The sequence below is a fragment of the Myotis myotis genome, unplaced genomic scaffold, assembly GCF_014108235.1.
Source record: "Myotis myotis isolate mMyoMyo1 unplaced genomic scaffold, mMyoMyo1.p scaffold_m19_p_3, whole genome shotgun sequence".
NCBI classification, from domain to species: Eukaryota; Metazoa; Chordata; class Mammalia; order Chiroptera; family Vespertilionidae; genus Myotis; species Myotis myotis.
The window spans coordinates 98,593,420-98,616,950 of NW_023416335.1; the positions used below are offsets into that span (position 1 = coordinate 98,593,420).

At 34.6% G+C, this 23,531-nt stretch overlaps 1 protein-coding gene across 6 annotated transcripts in view; it reads left to right on the forward strand.

Annotated features, from left to right (window-relative positions):
- The window catches only part of NBEA (neurobeachin), a 1,002,985-nt gene that overhangs the window by 422,373 nt on the left and 557,081 nt on the right, over nucleotides 1-23,531 (forward strand). For all 6 annotated transcript variants that reach the window (XM_036298874.1, XM_036298876.1, XM_036298877.1 and 3 more), the window contains one exon: nucleotides 18,497-18,558. In XM_036298874.1, coding sequence (XP_036154767.1) covers nucleotides 18,497-18,558 — 62 coding nt within the window. The remainder of the gene's footprint in view (nucleotides 1-18,496; nucleotides 18,559-23,531) is intronic.

Here is a 23,531-nt window from a genome sequence, read left to right on the forward strand (position 1 = left end):
TTTTCTCTATTAATTAAGGTATTACATATGTGTCCTTATCCCCCCATTGCCCCCTGACTCATGCCCTCACCCCCTGGTGCCTGTGTTCATTGGTTAGGTTTATATGCATGCCTACAAGTCCTTTGGTTGATTTCTCCCTCTTACCCCCACCAGAAAAAGCATTTGACAAAATCCAACACCTATTTTTGATAAAACTCTCAGCAAAGTGGGAATAGAGGGATCATTCTTCAACATAATAAAGGCTATATATGAGAAACCCACAGCCAACATCATCCTCAATGGGCAAAAAGTAAAACCATTCCCTTTCAGAACAGGAACAAGATAGGGATGTCTGCTTTCATCACTCTTATTCAACAGAGTACTGGAAATCCTAGCCACAGCAATCAGACATGAAGGAAGGATTTAGAACCATAAATATTCAAGTCAGAACGAAACTTTAGTGTCTCAGTCAGCAACATTTTTCTGTAAGGGGCCAAAAAAGAAATACTTGAAAGCTTGCAACAGACTGAAGAATTTCAGAAAGAAGGAGTGGGGGAAAAGGGGAGAGATTAACCAAGTAATTATATGCATATATGCATAACCCATGGACAGACAATAGTGCAGTGAAGACCTGTGGTGGGAGGATAGGGTGGTGGGAGTTAGTGGGGCAAAAAGGGGACACCTGTAATACTTTAAAAAATAAAGATAAATTTAAAAAATAATTTAATTTAGAAAACCTAAAAAAACAAAACAAAAAATGTGTTAGGCTTTGTGGCCATACAGTCTCCATCATAACTTCTCAACTTTGCCATTGTAGTGAGGAAGTAGCCCTCGACAGTTTATAAAGGAATGAGCTTGGCTATCTATACTAATAATAGAGGAATATGCAAATTGTCTGGGATGCTGTCACAGTAACAGTAACAACCAAACAGCAGGCTGCATGGGGCAACCAGGCTGGCAGGGGGTTTAGTGAGGGACGACCAAAGGACTGAACAACAGGCTGCGTGGGGTGACCAGGCCAGCGGGGGGGGGGAGTTAGGGGTGATCAGGCTGGCGAGGGGGGTGGGCAGTTAGGGGCAATCAGGCAGGCAAGCAGGTGAGCAGTTAAGAGCCAGCAGTCCCAATTGTGAGAGGGATGTCCGACTGCCGGTTTAGGCCCAATCCTGGGGAATGGGCCTAAAGCGGCAGTCGGACATCCTCCCAGGGGTCCTGGATGGGAGAGGGTACAGGCTGGGCTGAGGGGACACCCTTCCCCCCGGTGCATGAATTTCATGCACCGGGCCTCTAGTGTTCCTATAAAACTTTATTTATGAACACTGAGATATTAATATTATATCAATTTCACATGCCATGAAATACTTTTCTTTTTTAAAAACTATTTAAAAATATAAGAACTGTTCTAAGCTTCCGGACCATATAAAAACTGGAAGCAGTCCAGCTGTAGTGATATTCAACCTGCAGGTAGTGATTTGTTGATGGTATGGTGCAATCAGTAAAGTACGCCAGGACAATATTTCTTAATGGCATTCCATAACAGCATAGCATAGATCAGAGTACAGGAAACAGTGGAAGGAAGTGCTGGTGTGAAACATTTGTTTCACTTATATATACTGGATCATGATATAAAAGGTATTGCTTTAGGTATAATAAATTATGTTTGCAATCACTAATCTGCTCTTTACCAGCAAAGATTTTTATACTATGCAGCAGTAAAAAAGGAGGATCTCTTACCCTTTGAGATAGCATGAAAGGAACTGGAGAGTATTATGCTAAGCAAAACAAACCAATCAGAGAAATACAAGTATCACATGATCTCACTCATATGTGGAATCTAATGAATAAAATAAACTGATGAATAAAGTATATCAGAGATATAGAAGCAGGGAACAGACTGTCAAATCTCAGAGGGAAGGTGGGGTCAGTGGGTGGATGGGAAGAGATTAACCAAAGTATTTATATGCATATATGCATAACCTATGGACACAGTTAATAATGTGATGAAGACCTAGGGTGGGAGGTTGGTGCTGGCTGGAAGGGTCAATGGGGGAAAATGGAGGGATATCTGTAATACTTTCAACAATAAAGTTAAATTTTTTTAAAAAAATTAAAAAGAAAAGCTCGAGTTTACACAGCTGTTTAGTTTGTACACTAAAACCAGATCTTCCAATTTCAGTCCAGAACTTCTTTGACTTAAAAACTAGATCTAGATTAAAGAATTATGCAATGCTAATAAAAATGCCTAGATCTGTGAAGTCAGGGTAAACCCAAATATTAAAATGTTTAGAAGGAGGTGTAGGAGCTAACTGGTCTATTACTACCATCCAGATAATTAGTAGTATCCACGTACCATTGTGTTTTAAACACCACTCTAACTAAAGAGAATACATGTAGGCACACGTTTTCCTTGTCCATGATCTCTGCTGTCCAGACATGTTGTTCCTTGTCTCTAGTTTCAGAGATTGAGGTCAGGTCCAGGGCATGTCACCCTTGATCATCAGTTTCCAGTCTGTCTTTCTCAGGTATCAAAACACAATTTTCCACATTACAGATGCCCCTTAATTAGGCAGAGTTGCCACAATTTAGATGGGCTCAATCACAGAGAAATAAGCCCTTTCTACAGTAACTCTTTCCCCAGACACCTTCTCATTTGCCAAATAAGCATCTTTGGTTTCCTGTAATTATTTCCTGGACCTCCCTTCCTACCTCATACCATTCTCATATTTTCACTATATATGGACTTAATTTCATTATGTCCTTCTGAAATTGTAATACTTCCATAAACAACTAGTTCTAGACCCATTATTGCAAAGTACAGTGGGATAGTGAGTTCATTTTTAATTTCTCTACTATACAATAATGCACACCAAGACTGTGTTTTTTCAGACTGCTGAGATTTTGAATGATGAATATCATTTTTTATTTTAACTATTCTTAATCTAATAGGTTATCTGACCTGATACCTTTGTGTACTTTTTCCAGAGGATTAAGGTTTTCTTCCTGTGTCCTTTAAAGTAATTTTTCTGTGTAGCTTCTTTGTTTTCACAGCTGTATTTTGTATATACATTGCCCCTCCATGTAGAATCAGTGCTTTTAATCTGTATTTGTTTGGTATCCAGCTAAGAGAATTTTCTAGGTTGTATATAAAATGAAGTCTATTGTACATAATATAATCCATGGAAACTACAGTTTAGACCAGCCGTGGGCAAACTACGGCCCGCAGGCCGGATCCAGCCCGTTTGAAATGAATAAAACTAAAAAAAAAAAAAAAAGACCATACCCTTTTATGTAATGATGTTTTCTTTGAATTTATATTAGTTCACACAAACACTCCATTCATGCTTTTGTTCCGGCCCTCCGGTCCAGTTTAAGAACCCATTGTGGCCCTCGAGTCAAAAAGTTTGCCCACCCCTGGTTTAGACTCACGATACTGAGTCTTGCTCTTAGAGGATTATTTTCTTCTCCATGTGGAACTATGACCTGTTCACATGACATACATGTTATCATCATACTTAAAATGTTGCTGTCAATATACTCAATAGGGTTGTTTTAATTATGCTAAATTCAATCAATGATTAAGCATATTGACTTTAAAATTAATTAATTGAAAAGATACATGTAATTTCAACAACTGTACATTGCAACCTTTAAACTAGAAAATATTTTCACATTAAGGGTGTTTTTTGTTTTTACATTTGTTTTGATGGAGAAAACTTGGGGTTGTCAGAAGTAGTTGTTTATATCAAATTAGACAGATTCTGTTTTATAAATTGAATAATAACATTTGTGATTGTTAAACTTATATTGACCTCTAACTCATTTTTTCCCAAGAAATTAATAATTGATCATTACTTCAAGGTAAATATTTCCTGTTGTTATTTCTCAGTTCCACCATTTTCTTATATTTACAATGGAATTTCTTTAATAAAATTGTTTGTCTTGCTTACCAAGTCAACATCCTATAACAGTCCTGAGATTACACTTTTTCTCATCACATTAAAATGATCATTTCATCTGCCTGTATTCTCCATTAGAATGCAGGCTTCTCTAGGACATGGGGCATATCTATTTCATAATTGTGCATGCCATATAGTAAGTATGCAGTACAGTTTTTAGAACTGAATCATCGAATGTCCTTCATTCCTCCTCACTTTTTGACAAATATTTTTAAGGCCATTTATTTCATTCAATTTTTTTAGATTTCCCAATTCATACTATTTCAAAAGAAAACTGTTACTATTTGTAATAGATCTATTTTTACAAGAAGGAATAGAAGAAATAAAAGCACCATTGTTTTTAATGTATAAGTAGGTTTAATATTTTATACTTGAAATGTGGTTTTTTTTTTAAATTTCAAAACAATTCACATTACTTATTTACTATATCATTATTAGATCATATTCTGGTATCTAACCATAAAATTTAACTCCAAAATATCACTCTCAATGCAGGTAGGTGTGAGTTGGATAAAGGATGTAGCCTAAATAATCTTGTTAATGCAGTTAATGCATGTTCATATAAGCTATAACATGTATTCTCAACAAATTCTTGGATAAAATCATATGTTTATAGAGGAGAAACCAAGATGGCGGCATAGGTAAACACCCGAAATTGCAGCCTCGCACAACCAGTTCAAAAATACAACTAAAAGACAAAACTGACATCAGGAAGGATGGCTGAGTGGAAATTCTACAAATAGAAGGAAAGAGAAAAGCACACTGACACTCAGAGGAGGTGCAGAAGTGAAGTGCAGAGGTACGGAGGCGCACGTGGAAAGGGCTGGCAACTGAGGACGCAGTTGTCTTTTTCAATTGTGAGGGAGACATAAGCTCCCGATGGCCCCGACTCCAGTTCTGGGCGAGTCTCTGGGGACCCAGACTCATACGGAGAGAAACTGGACTGTCTAGCAGAGGGCGGAACTCGAGGGCGGCTTTCTCTCAGAGGTGCTTGCAGCGATTACCGGGACACTGAGACCCGGGACCTCTTAGGGCAGGACTGAGGAGCAGCCATAGCTGTTTGCTCTGCCCTGTTGATTCCCTGAGACCCCACCCACCCAAGCTGTGTACAGAGGCTTTTGCATATGAATGGCCTGGCCCTTGGCAATCTAAAATTACCTAACAAACTGCAGCTGGGTCATAGAGACCTAGAACATACAAAAGAAGGCCCAAGGCCCCAAAGCAGTTTGTACTGCTTTACAGCTGGGACTCATCTGGGCACCTCCAAACCCCAAACAAAGAAGAGGAATCTGAAGATCTCTCCATTGCTCCTGCTGGGTAGCCTCAGGCAGAGGTTAAATTAGCACCTCCTTAGATATCCAAGTGCCAGTGTACCCAGTGGTCAGAGTGGGACCATCCAGATTATAACTCCTCAGATCCATAAGGGACACACTCAAGGGGCAGACTCAGTGAGCACCAAAGCCCCACTGAAGCAAGTCTTGCCCCAGAGGGGTGTCTCCAGCACAGAAGTTCTCCCACCGTAGACACAGCTGAATCTCACAGCCAATTGGCCTGGATGTCAATTCTTCCCAGTGATACCAACAGCAATCAAAGCTTAACTACAACAAGACTGTGCACACAGCCCACAAAGGGGTGCACCAAGAGTGTCCACCTCAGGTGATTGGGGAGGCTGAGCCACTGTGCCCTATAGGACACCTAGCACAGAAAGCCACTCTATCAACACAGGGAAGCAGCCAAAATGCAGAGACAAAGAAACAGGTCACAAATGACAGAAATGGAAGAAAGCAAACTACTGGATATAGAGTTCAAAACCACGGTTATAAGGTTACTCAAGAATTTTCTAGAAACCACCAATAAACTTAGTAAGACCCTCAATAAGTCTAGTGAGACCCTCAAGGATATGAAAAAGGACCAACTAGAAATTAAGCATACACTGACTGAAATAAAGAATATTATACAGAGATCCAACAACAGACTAGAGGATTACAAGAATCAAGTCAAAAGATTTGAAATACGAAGTAGAAAACACCCAACCAGAAAAGCAAAAAGCAAAAAGAATCCAAAAATATGAAGATAGTGTAAGGAGCCTCTGGGACAACTTCAAGCGTACCAACATCCAAATTATGAAGGTGCCAGAAGAAGAAAGAGAGGAAGATATTGAAAACCTATTTGAAGAAATAATGACAGAAAACTTCCCATACCTGGTGAAAGGAATAGACTTGCAAGTCCAGGAAGCGCAGAGAACCCCAAACAAAAGGAATCCAAAGAGGACCACACCAAGACACATCATAATTAAAAATGCCAAGAGCAAAAGACAAAGAGAGAATCTTAAAAGCAGCAAGAGAAAAACAGTTAGTTACTTACAAGGGAGTACCCATCTGATTGTCAGCTGATTTCTCAACAGAAACTATGCAGGCCAGAAGGGAGTGGCAAGAAATATTCAAAGTGATGAATAGCAAGAACCTATAACCAAGTTTACTTTATCCAGCAAAGCTATCATTCAGAATTGAAGGTTAGATAAAGAGCTTCACAGATAAGAAAAAGCTGAAGGAGTTCATCTCCACCAAACCAGTATTGTATGAAAGGTATTCCTTAAGAAGAGGAAGAAGAAGAAAAAGGTAAAGATAAAAATTTTGAACAACAAATACATATCTATCAATAAGTGAATCTAAAAATCAAGTGAATAAAATATCTGATGAACAGAATAAACTGGTGAATATAATAGAATCAGGGGCATAGAAAGGGAGTGGACTGACAAGTCTTGGGGGGGAAAGGGGCATGGGGGGTGCGGGAAGAGACTGGACAAAAATCGTACACCTATGGATGAGGACAGTGGGCAGGGGGGGTAAGGGCAGAGGGTGGAGTGGGAACCGGGTGGCGGGGACCTATGGGGGGAAAAAAGAGAAACAACTGTAATAATCTGAACAATAAAGATATAAATAAATAAATAAATAAATAAATAAATAAATAAGGAAGCTGGTTGTTTAAAAAAAATCATGTTTATAATAATTTCTTTGATTTATGAGAATATCTTCAATGTTGTAAAATTTCAGGAACTTTCAAGTTTCAACGACCTCCTAATTTCTAAGAATGAATAAATCTGGACTAATTACTCATCTCTATTTAATACTTTGCCTTAAATGGAGAATTCAGTAAAGAAAATTCAGCTTGGGTAAAATTGAACTATTTGTTTAAAGCACAGATAAGGAACTTTGTGAAGGTCTAATATATATTTTTCACAGTACTTCAATGATTTCTGTGTATAATTATTGGATAAAGTTAATGCGCTCTTGAAGATAACTGGGATTCACCTGTTTGACCTCTATTTGAGCCTACCTAAACCTGAAACCTTTATTCTGTGTGCCTCTATCACAATTATAAAATAACTAGAGGCCCGGTGCACAAAAATCTGTGCACTCGGGGGGTCCCTCAGCCCAGCCTATGCCCTCTTGCAATGTGGGTCCCCTCGGAGGATGTTCACCCCAGTGGGGACCCTCACCCCATGGAGGTTTGGCCAGCCTGGGTGAGGGGCTGATGGCTGTTTTCAGGCTGGTCACACCCCCTTTAGGATGGGTGGTCCCCACTGGGGTGCCTGGCCAGTCTGGTTGAGGGGCTGAGGGCCGTTTCCAGGCTGGCCAAGCACCCTGGCGACGTAAGCTCCCAGCCTCTCCTTTTTTTTAAAATTTTTTTTATTCTGGGATTTATTTACCTTCTATAATTGAAACTTTGTTGCCTTTAGTGGAGGCCTGCGGAAAGCTTGGCTTCCTCCATCACCAAGGTCAACCCACTCCTGCTCGCTCCAGCTCCGTGTCCATGGCCTGCTGAAAGCAGGTATCTGGGGTTTGTTTACCTTCTATAGTTGAAACTTTGTTGCTTTTGAGTGGAGCTCTGAGCCAGCAGCAGGCTGGCTTCCTCCATCACTGGAGCAAGCAAGTCTCCTGCTCACTCCAGCTCCGTGGCTGCCAGCCGCCATCTTGGTTGGGTTAATTTGCATATGGTTGCTCTGGTTGGCTGGTGAGTGTGGCTTAAGGCATAGCAAAGGTATAGTCAATTTGCATATTTGTCTATTAGGTAAGATTTTATTTTACCAATTATGTTATAGTTTTTTATCTTTGACTTCATGAGTGCATGATCAAGAAAAGTGACACATAGTACTTATATTTTGCAGTATATTTAAGTATTGAAGAGAAATGAGCCAATGATTTCCTGAATCCAAATAATAAAGAACTTAAAAGTATATATTACTACAAAAGCAACTTTAAATTTATTTGAATTTGAGAACTTAAAAATATTAAATGTATTTATATGAGAATACAAATGAAAGTCAGAATTTGGTTTGTTTGGAGTTATAACTATACAAGTGATACATTTATTTATTTATTTATTTATTCATTTATTTATTTTATATGTTCTAATTGATTTCAGAGAAGAATGGAGAGGGAGAGGGAGAGAGAGGTAGAGATAGAAACATCAATGATGAGAGAATCATGGATCGGCTGCTTCCTGCACGCCCCCTACTGGGGACTCAGCTTGCTACTCAGGCATGTGCCCTGACCAGCAATCGAACCATAATCTCCTGATTCATGGCTCGACGCTCAATCACTGAGCCACAACACCCAGGCCAAATTATACATTTATACATACAGTGTTTAAAAAGTGAATCCTATATTTTATAGAATAGTTATTTTTAATATAAAAGCATTAGTATAACCATTTTTACTCCACTGTAACTATTAATGTAATTTAATTGTATGACTATTTATCTGAGTATTTTTTTACTCTTTTGATTATTAGTATTTCTTGAAGTGAAATACATGGCTAAAACAAATATATCATTCTCAATAAGAATGGGACCGGAGTCTTTCATGGATTATGTCAAAATTTGAACTGATATAGTTTAGTAGTTTTAGAATTTGATTGAGTTTCTTTGAAATTTCAAGAAGCATAGTGAGAGCAGAAGAAAGTTGGTGCAGAGAAGTGATGTAGAATTTGGTTCAAAAATAAAATTTAACACAAAGACAATTGATTGATCCATATGATTTATGATAGTGAAAATGTCTCTTATTTACCTTATTTCACCCTTATTCATTTTTGTTGTGATTAAATCAGAAGTGAAGAAAAGAGCAAGATACTCATTTCTGTAGTGGAAATTTGAGACGAATACTATGAACAGGAGTATTTAATAAAAACCTCAAAAATGATTGTTTTAAGTTATTTTGAAGCATAGAGTTTTATTGTAATTTTTTTAGTGTAATACCACTAGACTTTTTTATTAATATATTATCTTTGTAACTGGACTATTAGTTACTTGAAGTCAAATACTGTCATCTCTCAGGTTTACTTATAGTTCCTTAAATAAACTATTTAAATGAACATGTCTTAAGAGTCAGCCTACTCAAAACGTCAATAATCCTAAGTGATTTGGAAATTGTAATCTATTTTTTAGTATGTGTAAATGAAAAATAGTACTTCAATCGAATCTGCAAACAGAAATTAAAGTCACAGGGTGACATGAAAAAAGTGATATTGGACTCAAGAATTTGCCTGAATATTTCCCTTGACATGATGTTTTTGATGGACTTGCACAAACTTGGTTTCTAAAACATGTAACAGGGCAGCAGCAGTGTTTCACATGTAATAGGTATCAATGACATGAGACTATTTCTTCAGTCCCTCTCATACAAAATCATACCACCAGTAAATATCTGTGTAGAAACTATCACTATTTTTTTTTTTTTTGGTAATCTGTTATTCTGTGAAAATTGTCTATGAACGTGTCTTAGGAATTCCAGCTCTACAACAACACAAAAAAATGTTAGCAGAAGCAAATCTATAAAAAAATAAAAAATCCAAATCAATAAGATTTCTAGGCTGTTTCAACACAATGATTGAAAAAGGAAAGAATTTAGACAAACAATTTCAATAAATTAGTCAAAATGATTATTGGGGTATTGCATAACCAGCATTTTCAGTTAATTCTATTTCTGAACTATTTAAATGTCCTAAGTTTACACTTTCAAAACACTTAGCCATTTACATACAGAAATAGATATCTATTTCTTTTAAAACATACAGAATTTCCATCGGGAAAATTACAATATCAAATTACTTTGAAATTGTAATTAATATTAATGATATTAATTTATTAATCTTTCAAAATATTTCATATAAGGGAGTATTACTAATTTCTGACTTTTAAAATCTGAGTCACATTTATTTTAATAAATGCCTGAAATGCTTTCTTCAAAACCTTAGGGCCAGGTGTGCCTGTAATTCAGATATTTGGGGATTTAAGACAGGTAATAAGTACCTCTATGTATATTTCATAACATCTTCAGGGGGGTCTGGGATAGCTTGTTAATCAAACACAATGATTTGTTTCCAGTAATACATAGAGATATTCACACTAAGTGGGATAAAGATTTTAATAGCATCACATTAGGTGAAATTTTGCTGATAATTGAGTTTGCAATAACAAAAAAGCTTTTTTCAGAGCTTTTTTGGGTTTTGAAATATAGAATATCATAGATATAAATCTAAAATAATTTCCCCTCCAGGTTTAAAAATCTATAGATGTATATGTATGTGTATGTGTGCATTTGTATGTGTTTTCTCTCTCTTACACACATACACACCCACACACATGCCTTGGAATGAGTCAATAGTTTTATTGGAAGACAGCGAAGCTCATATTATACATTGCCTATGATTGATTTGACCTTACAATAGCAGGGTTGAATAGCTATGACAGAGACTATGGCCATCCAAAGCTAAAATATTTTATTTGACTGTGACTTTACAGAAAATGTTTGCTGACTCGATATATATGATATATCCAGAGACTTCAGTATTGTGCCTATTCTAAAGACAGTAAAATTTCCATAACTTAGTTTTTAGTGAAATAAAGTAAATCAATGAATGAATGGATTTACTGTCTTTATGGGATTTTTAGGGTATTTTTTCAGTTAAAATTTAGAATCTAAATATAAAAATAAACTATAATGGTTTAATTATGCTTAAAAAGGCTTTTCTTAGTAACTGAACGTTATTTTAGATATTTTAGTTGCTTTAAGGTAATATTGCCACTGTTTGCATTTATAATGCATTTTTAAATTAAAGTAAAATCTCTAAAAGAACATAAGACCAATCTTAAATTGCTGAGTCAAAAGAGTAGTTATACTACATATCTATAAATTTTAGCAATAATAAAAATTTTAGCCATTGTTATTTTAAATGATGTTTAATATTGTGTGTGTTTTTTGGGGGGGGGAGGGAGGGTCTGGTTTTAAATTAGAAAGCCAAATTAATTACTTGGTTTGCTAATTTTAAGTTTTAAGTTCAGATGTCTTAAAAAATTATACTGAAACTAAGTTTTTATAGATAGGAGCATATCACAATGATGAAATAGGAAAATAAATTGCATGTTCCAGATTTGAAAAATAAAAGAATAGTAAGAAACAAGAAATTGTTAGTATGCTTATAGAGATATGTAAATATTGCAGAAGTCTTAAAATATATACATTTATAGTTTTGCATTGTATCTTAGAATGCTTCATGACACAATGTGAAAAATACATAGAACAGAGAATTTCAAACCAATTATCAGCTATACTTCACTGAGACTAAAGCAAATGAAGCATAGTGAGCATGCAAAATTCCTTTCAATGTCTATGGTTTTTTTTCATTATTTATTACTAAAATGAAACTATTTCAGTGCCATTAGTCTCCACTAATTTGGAGATTTAAAAAAATTAAATCATTAGGAATTTATTTAAAAACTTAATAGTCCAGGAAAGACTTGAGTTTTAAAATTCAAATAATCAGACTTATCATATCTATTTGATGGAAAATAAAGTAATGTATTTTACTATGAGGAGAAATAGAAAAACTAGATCTTAAAACTGTACTGGTACAATAAGTATTTTTAATATACATATCAGTGAGACTAATAAAAATGTCACAAGTATATTTTTTTCAATACCGTGTTATCTATGTGACTTATTTCTATCTGGTTTGTCAGAAATACCGAAAGAATAAATCATCATATGTAAGAAGAAGGCGGCTGGCAGGACAGCAGTGAGGAATAGAGTGTGAGTGAGTGGGAGCGAAAGGGGAGTGTGTGGATGTGGTGTGTGTGTGTGTGTGTGTGTGTGTGTGTGTGTGTGTGTGTGTGTGTGTGACAGTTAGATCATTCAGGACTTTCAGGGGCTGATGAACCGGGCTCTCTTAGACAGGGAACCCCTGCTACCACTGCAAGCATTTGTGAGGAGGCCAGCGCTGCCACAGAAACCACACCGTCTTCAATGGATTTAAAAACCAAGTTACATCTATACAATGGAATACTATGCTGCTGCAAAAAAAGAAGGAATTCCTACCATTTGCAACAGCATGGGTGGAACTGGAGAGCATTATGCTAAGTGAAATAAGCCAGTCAGAGAAAGATAAATATCACATGATCTCACTCATTTGTGGAATATAATGAACAACATAAACTGATGAACAAAAATAGACTCATAGACAGAGAAGCATTGAATAGACCAGTGATGACGAACCTTTTGAGCTCGATGTGTCAGCATTTTGAAAAACCCTAACTTAACTCTGGTGCCGTGTCACATATAGAAATTTTTTGATCTTTGCAACCATAGTAAAACAAAGATTTATATTTCTGATATTTATTTTATATATTTAAATTCTATTTAACAAAGAAAAATCAACCAAAAAAATGAGTTCGCGTGTCACCTCTGACACGCGTGTCATAGGTTCGCCATCACTGGAATTGACAATTAAACTTCAGAGGGAAGGCAGAGGAGGGGGTTGGGGGTAAGAGATTAGGCAAAGGACTTGTATATATGCATATAAGCATAACCAATAGACACAGTCAGTAGGGGGTGAGGGCATGTGCTAGGGGCTGGGGTGGCCAGGGAGAGGCCAATGGAGGGAAAAGGAGACATGTAATACTTGAAAGAATTTTTTAAAAGAATAAATCATAATCTCAAAATTAAGTTTTTTTGCTTATCTATATTTCTGATTTTGATCACATTTAAACTCAGCACTTTCTTTCTGCCAACCTGCTCCTTCATTTGTTTCCTTATCTCAGTTAAAGGTATCATCACTCACAGTTCGATTGCTCCTTTACTCTACTACCCTTTAAACTCATATTCTGTCAAAAATATTTTATTGTCTCAAGGTCAAATGTGTTTCAAATCTGCATTTCCACTACCTTCATCTCAGGCCTTCATTATCTTAATTTGACTTTGTAGTTCATGTTTCTTCCTATACCACTGAGAGAAAGAGATCTTTCCAAATTTGACTAGATTCTATCTACCCTTGTTTGAAATCTTCACTGGTTTTCTGTTGCCAATAGGAAAAAATATGCCAATTATGGCTCTGTTTCTGTCTAGCTTTCTGTCTTCATTTAAGCTCACCCTCTTTCACATCTGCACTCTCCAACATAACAGTCCAACTTGATTTTACTAGCTATTTCATGTTTCTTTATACCTCTAACATTTTTCTTTCACCTCAGTTGACTTTCCCTTCTTTCCTTCTTTTATTCAGATAAGCTCAGGATCATCCAATTCAAATGTCACATTCCTTATAAATTCTCCAGAGTTGCTCTTGGCTCTTCCTGTTCTTCTGACACTTTATACTCTCTCTGTACCTCCTAGGATTGTATATAATGATTTTGTTCATATAATCTGGCCCACTTTCCTTACTTCTTTTTATACTTAGTACTTGGCATGGTTTCTATCCCAATAGACATGTTCAATAAATGATTTTTGAATCACTTGGGCTCTTCCTCAAAAAAAAAGTACTTATTTTCCTCAAAAAGCTTATATTTTTAATTTATCAACTACAGTATTACTCTTTGAATGATGTTTTCTAGATTTATTCATTTAATTGGTTCTTATTGAGAATGCACTCAGAGCACCACCCTAGTCATGAATGTCTACTGGTCTCCTCCTTGGAAGAGGGCCCTTGCTGAAAGATAACTCTGATGCTACTTAAAAAGATGAATTCCACCTACGAATATGATTCCTTCCTATTGCTGTAATGCTTAAAACCTTTCACCACCTACCTTGAGGAACATCCTGCTAGAGATGGACTTTTTCTACACCATTTTAAAGCTCTTTTATTGATCCTCTACTTCTACAGGTACATAAAGTCAACCTACACATTGACTGAAAAGAGTCTGACAACTTTGTATTTACCTTTGTATTTACCTTTCAATGTTCTTTGTATCAAAGAAAGATAGCTGTGTTCCAAGGTCAAAGTTTAACTTTACACTCATTTTACATCTTAAGTGTTTGTTTTTTTGTTTGTTTGTTTTAATGGTGAGAGAGTGTAGTTCTGAAAGTTAAAGTGACTTCTTAACCCTAGTAAGGGTGAGCCCAAAAGAACTACCAGTGTTTTGGATAACCATTTACTCAGCTCCGCCCATTTTTTGTTTGTTGCCTAGATCTGTACCACCTCAAATTTGTCTACCTAACTAATCATCTCAAGTACTTGTATGTTAGCCACTCAGTTAGCCAACCTTGTCTTTCAACAAAGTAGTTCATAATATACTCAAAAGCTCATACTACGCAGTTTGTCTTACTATATATGAAATATCTCCAATATATATAGGCCTTCTTCTCTTACATGTTTATTATCTACATTCCAGGTATTCACTTTATACTGGTAACCTGATACAGTATACAGCATTGAATTAGTAGTTATAGTCAGAATATTTATGCTGGTGAATGTATATTTGCTGATGAAAATGTTCTATTTATTGGCCAATACTTCTAGATTCTGCTGTAGAGGCACATATGTACAACTCCTTTGGGGACACTTTTTAATTGAAGGCAGGAAAAGTCATCATGGAATAGTAATGCCAAAACTGAGCCATAAGATCATTTCCCCATTTTATAACTTGCTCTAAAATCTTCCTCTTAACTTTCAAAAACATATATAATTTTATTTATTTCAGTCTTTATCTATCTTCGAATTGTAGGCTAGCTCTCTAGTCCCACTTTCAAATACCCCCTAAACTCTAAGTCATCCATCTCCCAAGGAATAAAGCCTTTCAAAAAAAATATTATTTTGCTCTCTGCTCCTTCTGTACTTCTTGCTTATGGTTGTGCTTGTTGTCCCCATGTCTGACCAATATATGCTATTTTTTCCAAGAAAACTGTCAGAATCATCCAAGTTGAAATTAAGCAGTATGACCTTTCTTAGTCATACATTCCCATCCTATTAATGTCAACTAATTTATGTAACTCTACAGCAAACATGATAAGAGCTCCCAAGTTAGATGACTTGAATTCAAGTTCCAGTTCCACCACTTACTGAGTGAAATACCTTGGGCTAGTAACTGAGTCTTTTCATTTCTTATCTATCACATGAGTTAACAATAATTAATTCAGAGTTGTTAAGACAATCGAATGAGATACTGTATATGGAAGTGATTGTAAATAATAAAGCTCAATGTAAATGTTAGGTAATCTAGAAATTGGATTAATGTATGGAACATGTGGAAGGTGTATCAGGGGTCCTCAAACTACGGCCCGCGGGCCACATGCAAATACAAACATTGTATTTGTTCCCGTTTTGTTTTTTACTTCAAAATAAGATATGTGCAGTGGAATTTGTTCATAGTTTTTTTTTAAACTATAGTCCGGCCCTCCAACGGTCTGAGGGACAGTGAACTGGCCCCCTGTTTAAAAAGTTTGAGGACCCCTGGTAGATGATGTCTTCTTCATTATTGTAAATTCCTGAGTGCAAACACTATACTTTGCATATATGAGGAAATATCAAAGAAGTGAATTTGATTATGAAATCCTTGCCAAAGCCAAAAAAGGAAAAACTCAACCTGTTTAAGACACACACTTATAAGATATATGCTTTATCCATTTATAGCCAGAGTTATTTTTAGCATCATTAGGAAATTTGGCTATTTGAGCTTATGACTAAAGTTATACAAAACCATTTTTATAATTACATCTTAAATTTTTAAATATGAGTGTGTTTTTTATTTAGAAAGTATACAAGGACAGAGTGTTATCAGACTGCTTTATTTTCAATATCACTAAAAAAAATTGGAGTTTACCTGTTTTTTTTTTAATAATACTTTTGTTAACACTTAGAAATAGTTGCAACCAAAGTGATTATATAATTTTTGAAGGTTGGTAAGTCTTCCAAAATTGCCTCTACTGTGTTCTCATTGTCAAGGTTAGTGTTTTCTTTTTCTTTTAAAGAGAATCCATTAATTAATATTGTTTAAAACTAATTAGACAGCATATTAGTTTAGTAAAGGTGTGAGTGTCTGTGGAGTTGAAATCACAGTGGCCTTTTTCAAAATACTGAGAGTACTGTTTATAATCTGCAATTTTTCTATCCATTTGTTATAATTTTCTTGGAACAAAGTATTGATTGAGCATTTGTTTATATTTTTCTTATGATAGTACTTGTAAAAATTATGAATGTTTTTGTTACATGGAGATTTTATTTTGACTATTCATTTAAAACATTAGTCTGTGAAAAATGAATGTCACTGCATGTTTTTCCTAATTTTTACTTCAAGTTGTTATGTATTTAAAAGCTCTTAATGCACATAACATATATGGTGACTGATTCTTTGTATAGCCACTTCAAAAAGCCTTGTAGTCTAATCATTCTTTATATAGCCTTACAGTTTAAATCTAAATTCATATGCAGTACATATCTTAATTATGATCTTCTTGCTATGCATAGTCCTTTGGCCTTTTACTTAGTTTTTCTGTGTCAGAATTTCAAATAGTTGAGCAGCCAACAGGTAATAAATGTCCCATTTAGCTTCTTTCTGCTCTAGCTCCTGAGCATCAGAATTGCTGATCAGTTATGCCGATTGTCTCTTAAATGAGCTTCTCACATCTGCCTCTTATTTCATTAGTTAACTGTCTGCCCAAAGATCTGATAAGAAGGAATACTAGCACCTTTTTGCAGCTTGTTCTATCTGTACAATAAGGGTAGGGTCATCAGCAGAGTGGACACAAAATGGTATTTATCATGCCCTACAACAAATATGCATGCTAGTGTCTAGAAAGCAATTGAAACTGTTTATTGAAATCACCTTAAGACAGTGATGGTGAACCTATGACACTTGTGTCAGAGGTGACACGCGAACTCGTTTTTTTGGTTGATTTTTCTTTGTTAAATGGCATTTAAATATATAAAATAAATATCAGAAATATAAATCTTTGTTTTACTATGGTTGCAAAGATCAAAAAATTTCTATATGTGACACGGCACCAGAGTTAAGTTAGGGTTTTTCAAAATGCTGACACGTCGAGCTCAAAAGGTTCGCCATCACTGCCTTGAGAAGACAAAAATTACTGGTTTTGCTTCAAGTCTCCATTTAGCCACCACTAATATAAGATTATGGCATTTCTTACTGTAAAAAGCTTTTAATGATTACATTTGTCCTCATATAAAAAGAAAAAAACTAACAAGTTAATTTAAAAAAAAAACAAACAGTGACAAACTTGTAAAAGTATACTGTAAGTTAGCAATTAGTATCATCATTATTAGTATACTGTCAACCAGAGTTTATTACTTCTTGGTTAATCTTCCTCATTGTTGACACTTTTAAAAAGTACCAATCGTGATCTGCTTTGTTACATGTTATACAGCAGTTATCATTATTATTGGAAAAAGTATGGATGATTAATTAATGTTTATAGGAATAATATTTTCTTGACTATGGAATGAGAATAAAAATAGTATATAACAGAGTTTAAATGAAAATTAAATGAGACCATGCACCTAAGGCACTTAACACATAGTGCCCATCACATAGTAAGTGATCAATGAATAGTAGCCATTATTTTGTAAATATTTAATTTTTCTCCCTCCCCCGATATCTGTTCAGAGACTTTGGAAGCAGAACACTGGAAGATTTTATAAGTGTTGTTTAATATGTTAATTGTGTAAAATTCCATTTCCAATATATTTAAAATCATTTAACAACTGACAACCAATGCAGAATTACCTATTTGCAAATTATTTTAATTGTTCCTTTTGGAAGAAAATGTAGGTAGATCTTCAATGATTATTGTTCTGTGTTTCAAGAAAGAATCACATAACAAATGTCATTGTAATGAAAGTAGGTCTAACTACCTCATCAATTTTGATAACTATTCCCACCTTATTTAAATATAAGAAATGCCTTGACCAAATAAATAACCCAAACATGAAGTCAATTTTTAGTATTTTTTACATCGTGAATACCTGAATATTTAAAAATTAATGCTATAAAATATGTCAATGGTAAAGGCTAGATAAGTGGAGAAGGAAGGAAACTTGAATTGGGGGGTAAACACACAATGCAAAATACAAATGATGTATTATAGAATTGTATACCTGAAACCTAAGTAATTTTATTAACCAATGTCACCCTAATAAATTCAATAAAGTATATGTTAGTGAATGTATCCATTTATGTTATTTTAGGAGTTCTAAAGTTAAAACTATATCATGAATTAACTTGGAATGATAATGTGTCTTCCATTGTAATTTCATTTTTTTTAAACCCTTCTTTATTATAGGCCTTGTTTGTATGAAGTCCAGTACTTCTGTGGTTGAGCTTGTTATGCTGCTTTGTTCTCAGGTACGAAATCTCATTCACTTGATTTTTTTGTATGTCTCTAACAATAGAATGATTATGCATATATATGTATATGTTTATATATTTTAAACTTTCATCTATCATCTCATAGATGAAAAAAGTAATTTATATTGAAATATACTTATATGTAGATGATCTTACCATGTAAATATTGAAAAAGTCTCCCTCCCCCTTCTTCTTCTCTCTGTAGCCTTCTTATTCTTTCCCACCCTTCCTATCCTGCTATGGTTCCCTATCTTTTTATCTCCATATATATATATATATATATATATATATATATATATATATATATATATACAAAATTTGTTATCTTTTTATATCCCATCTTTTAAAGATGATACAATAAAATTTATCATTTTAATTTTTATTATTAATTACATGATTTCTTCTCTGTTAGATTCGAGATAATGAAAATTAAGGGGTTTTTTTTGTTTTTTTTTTATGCAATAGCCAAAGTATAAATACAGCTCATCAGTGGGTTGTCTTTGATGTAATACCTTTCTCTTTTCTTTTTTTTTTTAAGTGGAATTTGTATATTTCAGTGTAAATTCTACAAATCTACTTGTCCTTTTCTTTAGTAATCAAAATAAAAATAGAATAGTAATTGTTGGATATTTTTTCTTCCTAGCAATTATAATAAAATTAAGCATATATATATATATTACATTTTTCTGATAACTAAATTGGGTACCTACTGGTCTTTCTTCTCACCACCTCTTTCAAATATGTTTGTGATTCTGATTTTTATTTAAGTATACATATTTTGTAATATGAGAATGAGAAAAGAGGTTATTTATGTTTTATAATAAGTATTATTACATTTATTCCTAGTTTCCTCAACAAAAGTAAAGTACAATTAAACAGTTTCTAGTTACTGACCAGAGGTTTGCCTAAAAGCTGACTCCCAAATAAAAAAACAATATGGCTTCAGTAGATCCTGTAAAACATCAGCAAAAATAAACCAAAAACTTACCGATAGATTTCTATTCTTCAGGTTTACTTTCTTCAAGAATATGTTCATAGGGAAATCATTAGGTCCATTTCCCCCTTTTCAGCCAGCAAGAATTTTAAAAAGACATTAAAGAAAACAGCATCCCCAGCAGGAGTTCATCTTCAAGGCATTTGAAATTTGTCACCTAATACCCAAGTCCTGAGTTCGAGAGACATTCTGAGAGATCTATCTGGACCTTTTAGGACCTTAAATATGCACATTAAAAAATGCTTTTATGAAAAAATAGCTTTAAATTCCTTTTTCCTTAGCTCTGGTTTTCACTGCAGTTGAGAGAAATAAAGAGGAGTGTAGCATTAGGGTCTAGTGTCTTTGATGGCCTCATCATCTAATCATAGGTTTAACATTACTCATTTGCTGGCTCCAGGAATTCCTGCCATTAAAGGCCCTAGAGATGAAACTTTGCCTCAGATATTGATTGAAAGGAAGAGTGAGAAATTCAAGCTCTCTATGCTGTGCACTTTCTTTCCGTGTTTCAGCAAAGCAATTATAAGCATGTCTCTCAGTTTGATTTTTAAGGTAATTTTAAAAATAATTCAAAGTGCATTTAAATATTTCAAGTGGTTAATTGATTAAATACACCTCATGGAAGTGACTTAGAAATGTATGTTTGTTTTTTAAAAAAACTCCATCTGTATTATTTTCTCTTAAGCTCAAATGTTGCTTTTCACAAAATATTTTTAAAGAAGCAGATGAGTAATTTCTCTTTTTACAATTCAGGTGGGAGAAGTTTATATTCTACTTCAAAATTATAAAACCATCAACCATCGTTGTAGGTCATTAATTGTTCCATGGATGTATATAAAACCTTGGTTTTAAGGACACAAGAAAATGGATGCCTTAAAAGTTTCTAAAAATAATCTATCATTGTTCTTTACTAGTCAAATTCAACATGATTTATATTCTAGTTTCACCCATTAGCAGGGCATCCCATAGCAGTAGCAGACTTCTGATGAAGAGAAATAACTATAGTTAATGCTGCTGTGGGAGATTGCTTGGCATAGCACTCTCCAAAGCTGGGTTCTCTTCTACAGGCCCTAATGCATCTCTTGAACAATGGAGCTGATCCCTGTAGAATTAGCACAGTTCTGTAGGCTGTGTTTGCAGCAAGGCAGAAGGCAATCCTAAGAAATCTTTTAAGGTGCAGAGTTCTGAGTTGTACTTACATTTTATTTTACAATCGCCTCTTTTAAGTATTGATATTTCCATGTTATTATGATGAGCAGTTATTACTACTAATAAAATATTTAAAAATATGAATGAATAATATCCTATATAATAAAGAGCTAATATGCTAATTAGACCAAATAGCATAACGACCGTCTGGACATCCTTCCAGCCAACTGTCCGGATAACCTTCCAGACGAAGCCGGGGCTGTGAGGGCCAAGCCCCTTGCATGAATTTCATGCACTGGGCCACTAAAATATATATATTAGGAATTACAGCTAAGATGTTATCCACACTGTGATTTAATTCTTGGTTAAAATAAACTTTTAATGCTAATGGAATATTCCAGTTTATTTATTTGCTTAAAATGTGCTTTACTTTTTTCCAAACTTATAAACCACTGAAGAATAAAATTTTGTTGAGAATGGGTAGCTAAGGGTTGAAAAAGGAAAGGAAAATGTAACATTTCTTGCAGCTCTTTTCTTTTATTTGCTACAACACGTTAAATGCTTTTATTTTTTGTGCTTTCCATTTGGGAAATTTCATGTTAACTACTCTGATAATTAAGGATATTAGTTTTCTTTCCTTCTTATCTGAGCTCCTGATTAAACTTACTATTACCAGTGGTTTGTGTGCAAAATATGGTCTGAATTTACATGAGATCACATTACAAGTGTCTGAAGGTACTTGTCAAGAATAATTCAGTTCATGTGGATAGCCTTTTCAGCTCCAAAGGACATGCCATCCAGTCTACCCTCCCCCCACCCCCACCAGTGGAATTTTTGGTCTCTGTAGAAAACATATTTTATATTTTAAAAAGCTCTTAGCATTGCATTTATTTTTCCAGAAATACCCAAAACATTTTTTACTGTGTTTTGGATACTTTGCTTTTCAATGTAATATTTATGACACAAAATTAAATATTAATAATTGACTATTCTTACTCTCTTTTAATTTATATTAAAGTTGTACTTAGCATCTTTGGAAAAAATGATTTTCTGTCATTTGTAAAATAAAAAAATCAAGATAGATATTATTTTGGAAAAAATCAGTGTTTAGTAATTTAAATATGATGTTTTCTACAGTATATCACTGGTCTAATGCTGTCTTCTCTAAACTTGTTTTAAGTTTTCAAAATTAGGATTATCCTATATGTGCACCTTATTTTACATTGTGTTCTGATTGTGTTGTATTCTTTGATGAATAGCAGATTTAGTTTTCAAGTAAACTTTTCTAGGTACTGTAATAGTTTCTAATTATTTCCAGACTTTTTTTAGGAAGTCTCCATCAGAGGTACTCCAAGAAAAATGGAGTGATGTTATCCCATAGGATTTCTTTAAGTTTTCATAAGTAAAGCTTAGCAGATGTCATTAGCATTTTTCTATGCCTTATCTGTCAATAGGAAATGTTTTATAACTTGAGAAACTTTTATGTAAAAAATAATGTCTCTCAGTATTTAAGTACTTGCTGACTTGAAGCACTGATTAAGCAAATGTAGGCTTAATAAATTATTTTTAGTCTCATTAAAAACCCAAACATGGATAAGTGACATAAAGCAGAAGTCAGCCTTGCAAGTCTCCCTAGGATCTGTGTATGAAGTTATTAACATGAATTATTTTGTGGTTTTGTTTGCCTTTCTTCTTTTCTAAATACTTTATATACTTAATCACTTCACTGATGTGATCAAGGCCATACCCAGCACTTAAAAATGAACCACAACTGAAGAGCAATCTTCCTTTTTCAAATGATTTGGCCTTTGAACATTTAAATTTTTCATTTTTCTTCAATATGATACAGTTTAGTCAGATCGTATGAAGCAGAAAGTCATACTTTTCATCTAATTATAATAAATCTAACATTGAAGTACAAAGACACAGATAAGATGAATATGATGGTCTACTAAGGACTATTCACTCATGAGTAGTCAGCATTGAAAAGATTTCCGGGGTGTATAATAAGAAGATTATGAGTGTAAGAAAACTAGGGATGGACTAGATTATTTTTTAAAGCATCTTTGGAAGTAAATCCTATTTATCATGAAGAAGTTATATCATGTTTAGTTATGTAATTTTGTGACTTTTTTAGCATTATGATGGTTACTAAAGATTTATTAATGTATTTTTCTATTTCTTAATGAGTCTAGTGCTCATCTACAAAGTTGCCCATTATGTAGCTCAATTTGAAATCAATAAAGAAAAAAACTATGGCATGGTATTTTAAATTGAATATAATTAAATTCTACCTATGTATGGTTTCAAACGTTGATCTTATAAACCAAGAATAAGATTTTTTGGAAGGTTTTACTGAGATAGTCTAAAGACAGACCCCTTAAAGCTAATAGGCATTCTATCAACATTAGTAGGGAAGAAGGTTAAGTCTTAGGAAACAGTCTGAACAAAGGTCTGGAGACAAGTGAACCTGTTATGTACTCAGACCTGTGACCAAAATCATTTGAGGCACATCTGAAATTAAGTAACCAGATTATATTTATTTAGGCTTGTTTGGTTAGGTGGGGAATTACCCATTTCCAGGCTATGCATGAAACAATACTTTCCATGAGGGTATCTATACTAATAATAGGGTAATATGCTAATTAGACCGGACTTCTTCCAGACGTCCTCCCAGACAAAGCCACGGTGGTGGGGCCAAGGCAGAGGCAGTTAGAGGCAACCAGGCAGGCAGGCAGAGTGGTTAGGGGCTATCAGGCCGGCAGGGGAGCAGTTAGGGGCATCAGGCAGGCAGGCAGAGGCAGAGGTGATCAGGCAGGCAGGCAGGTGA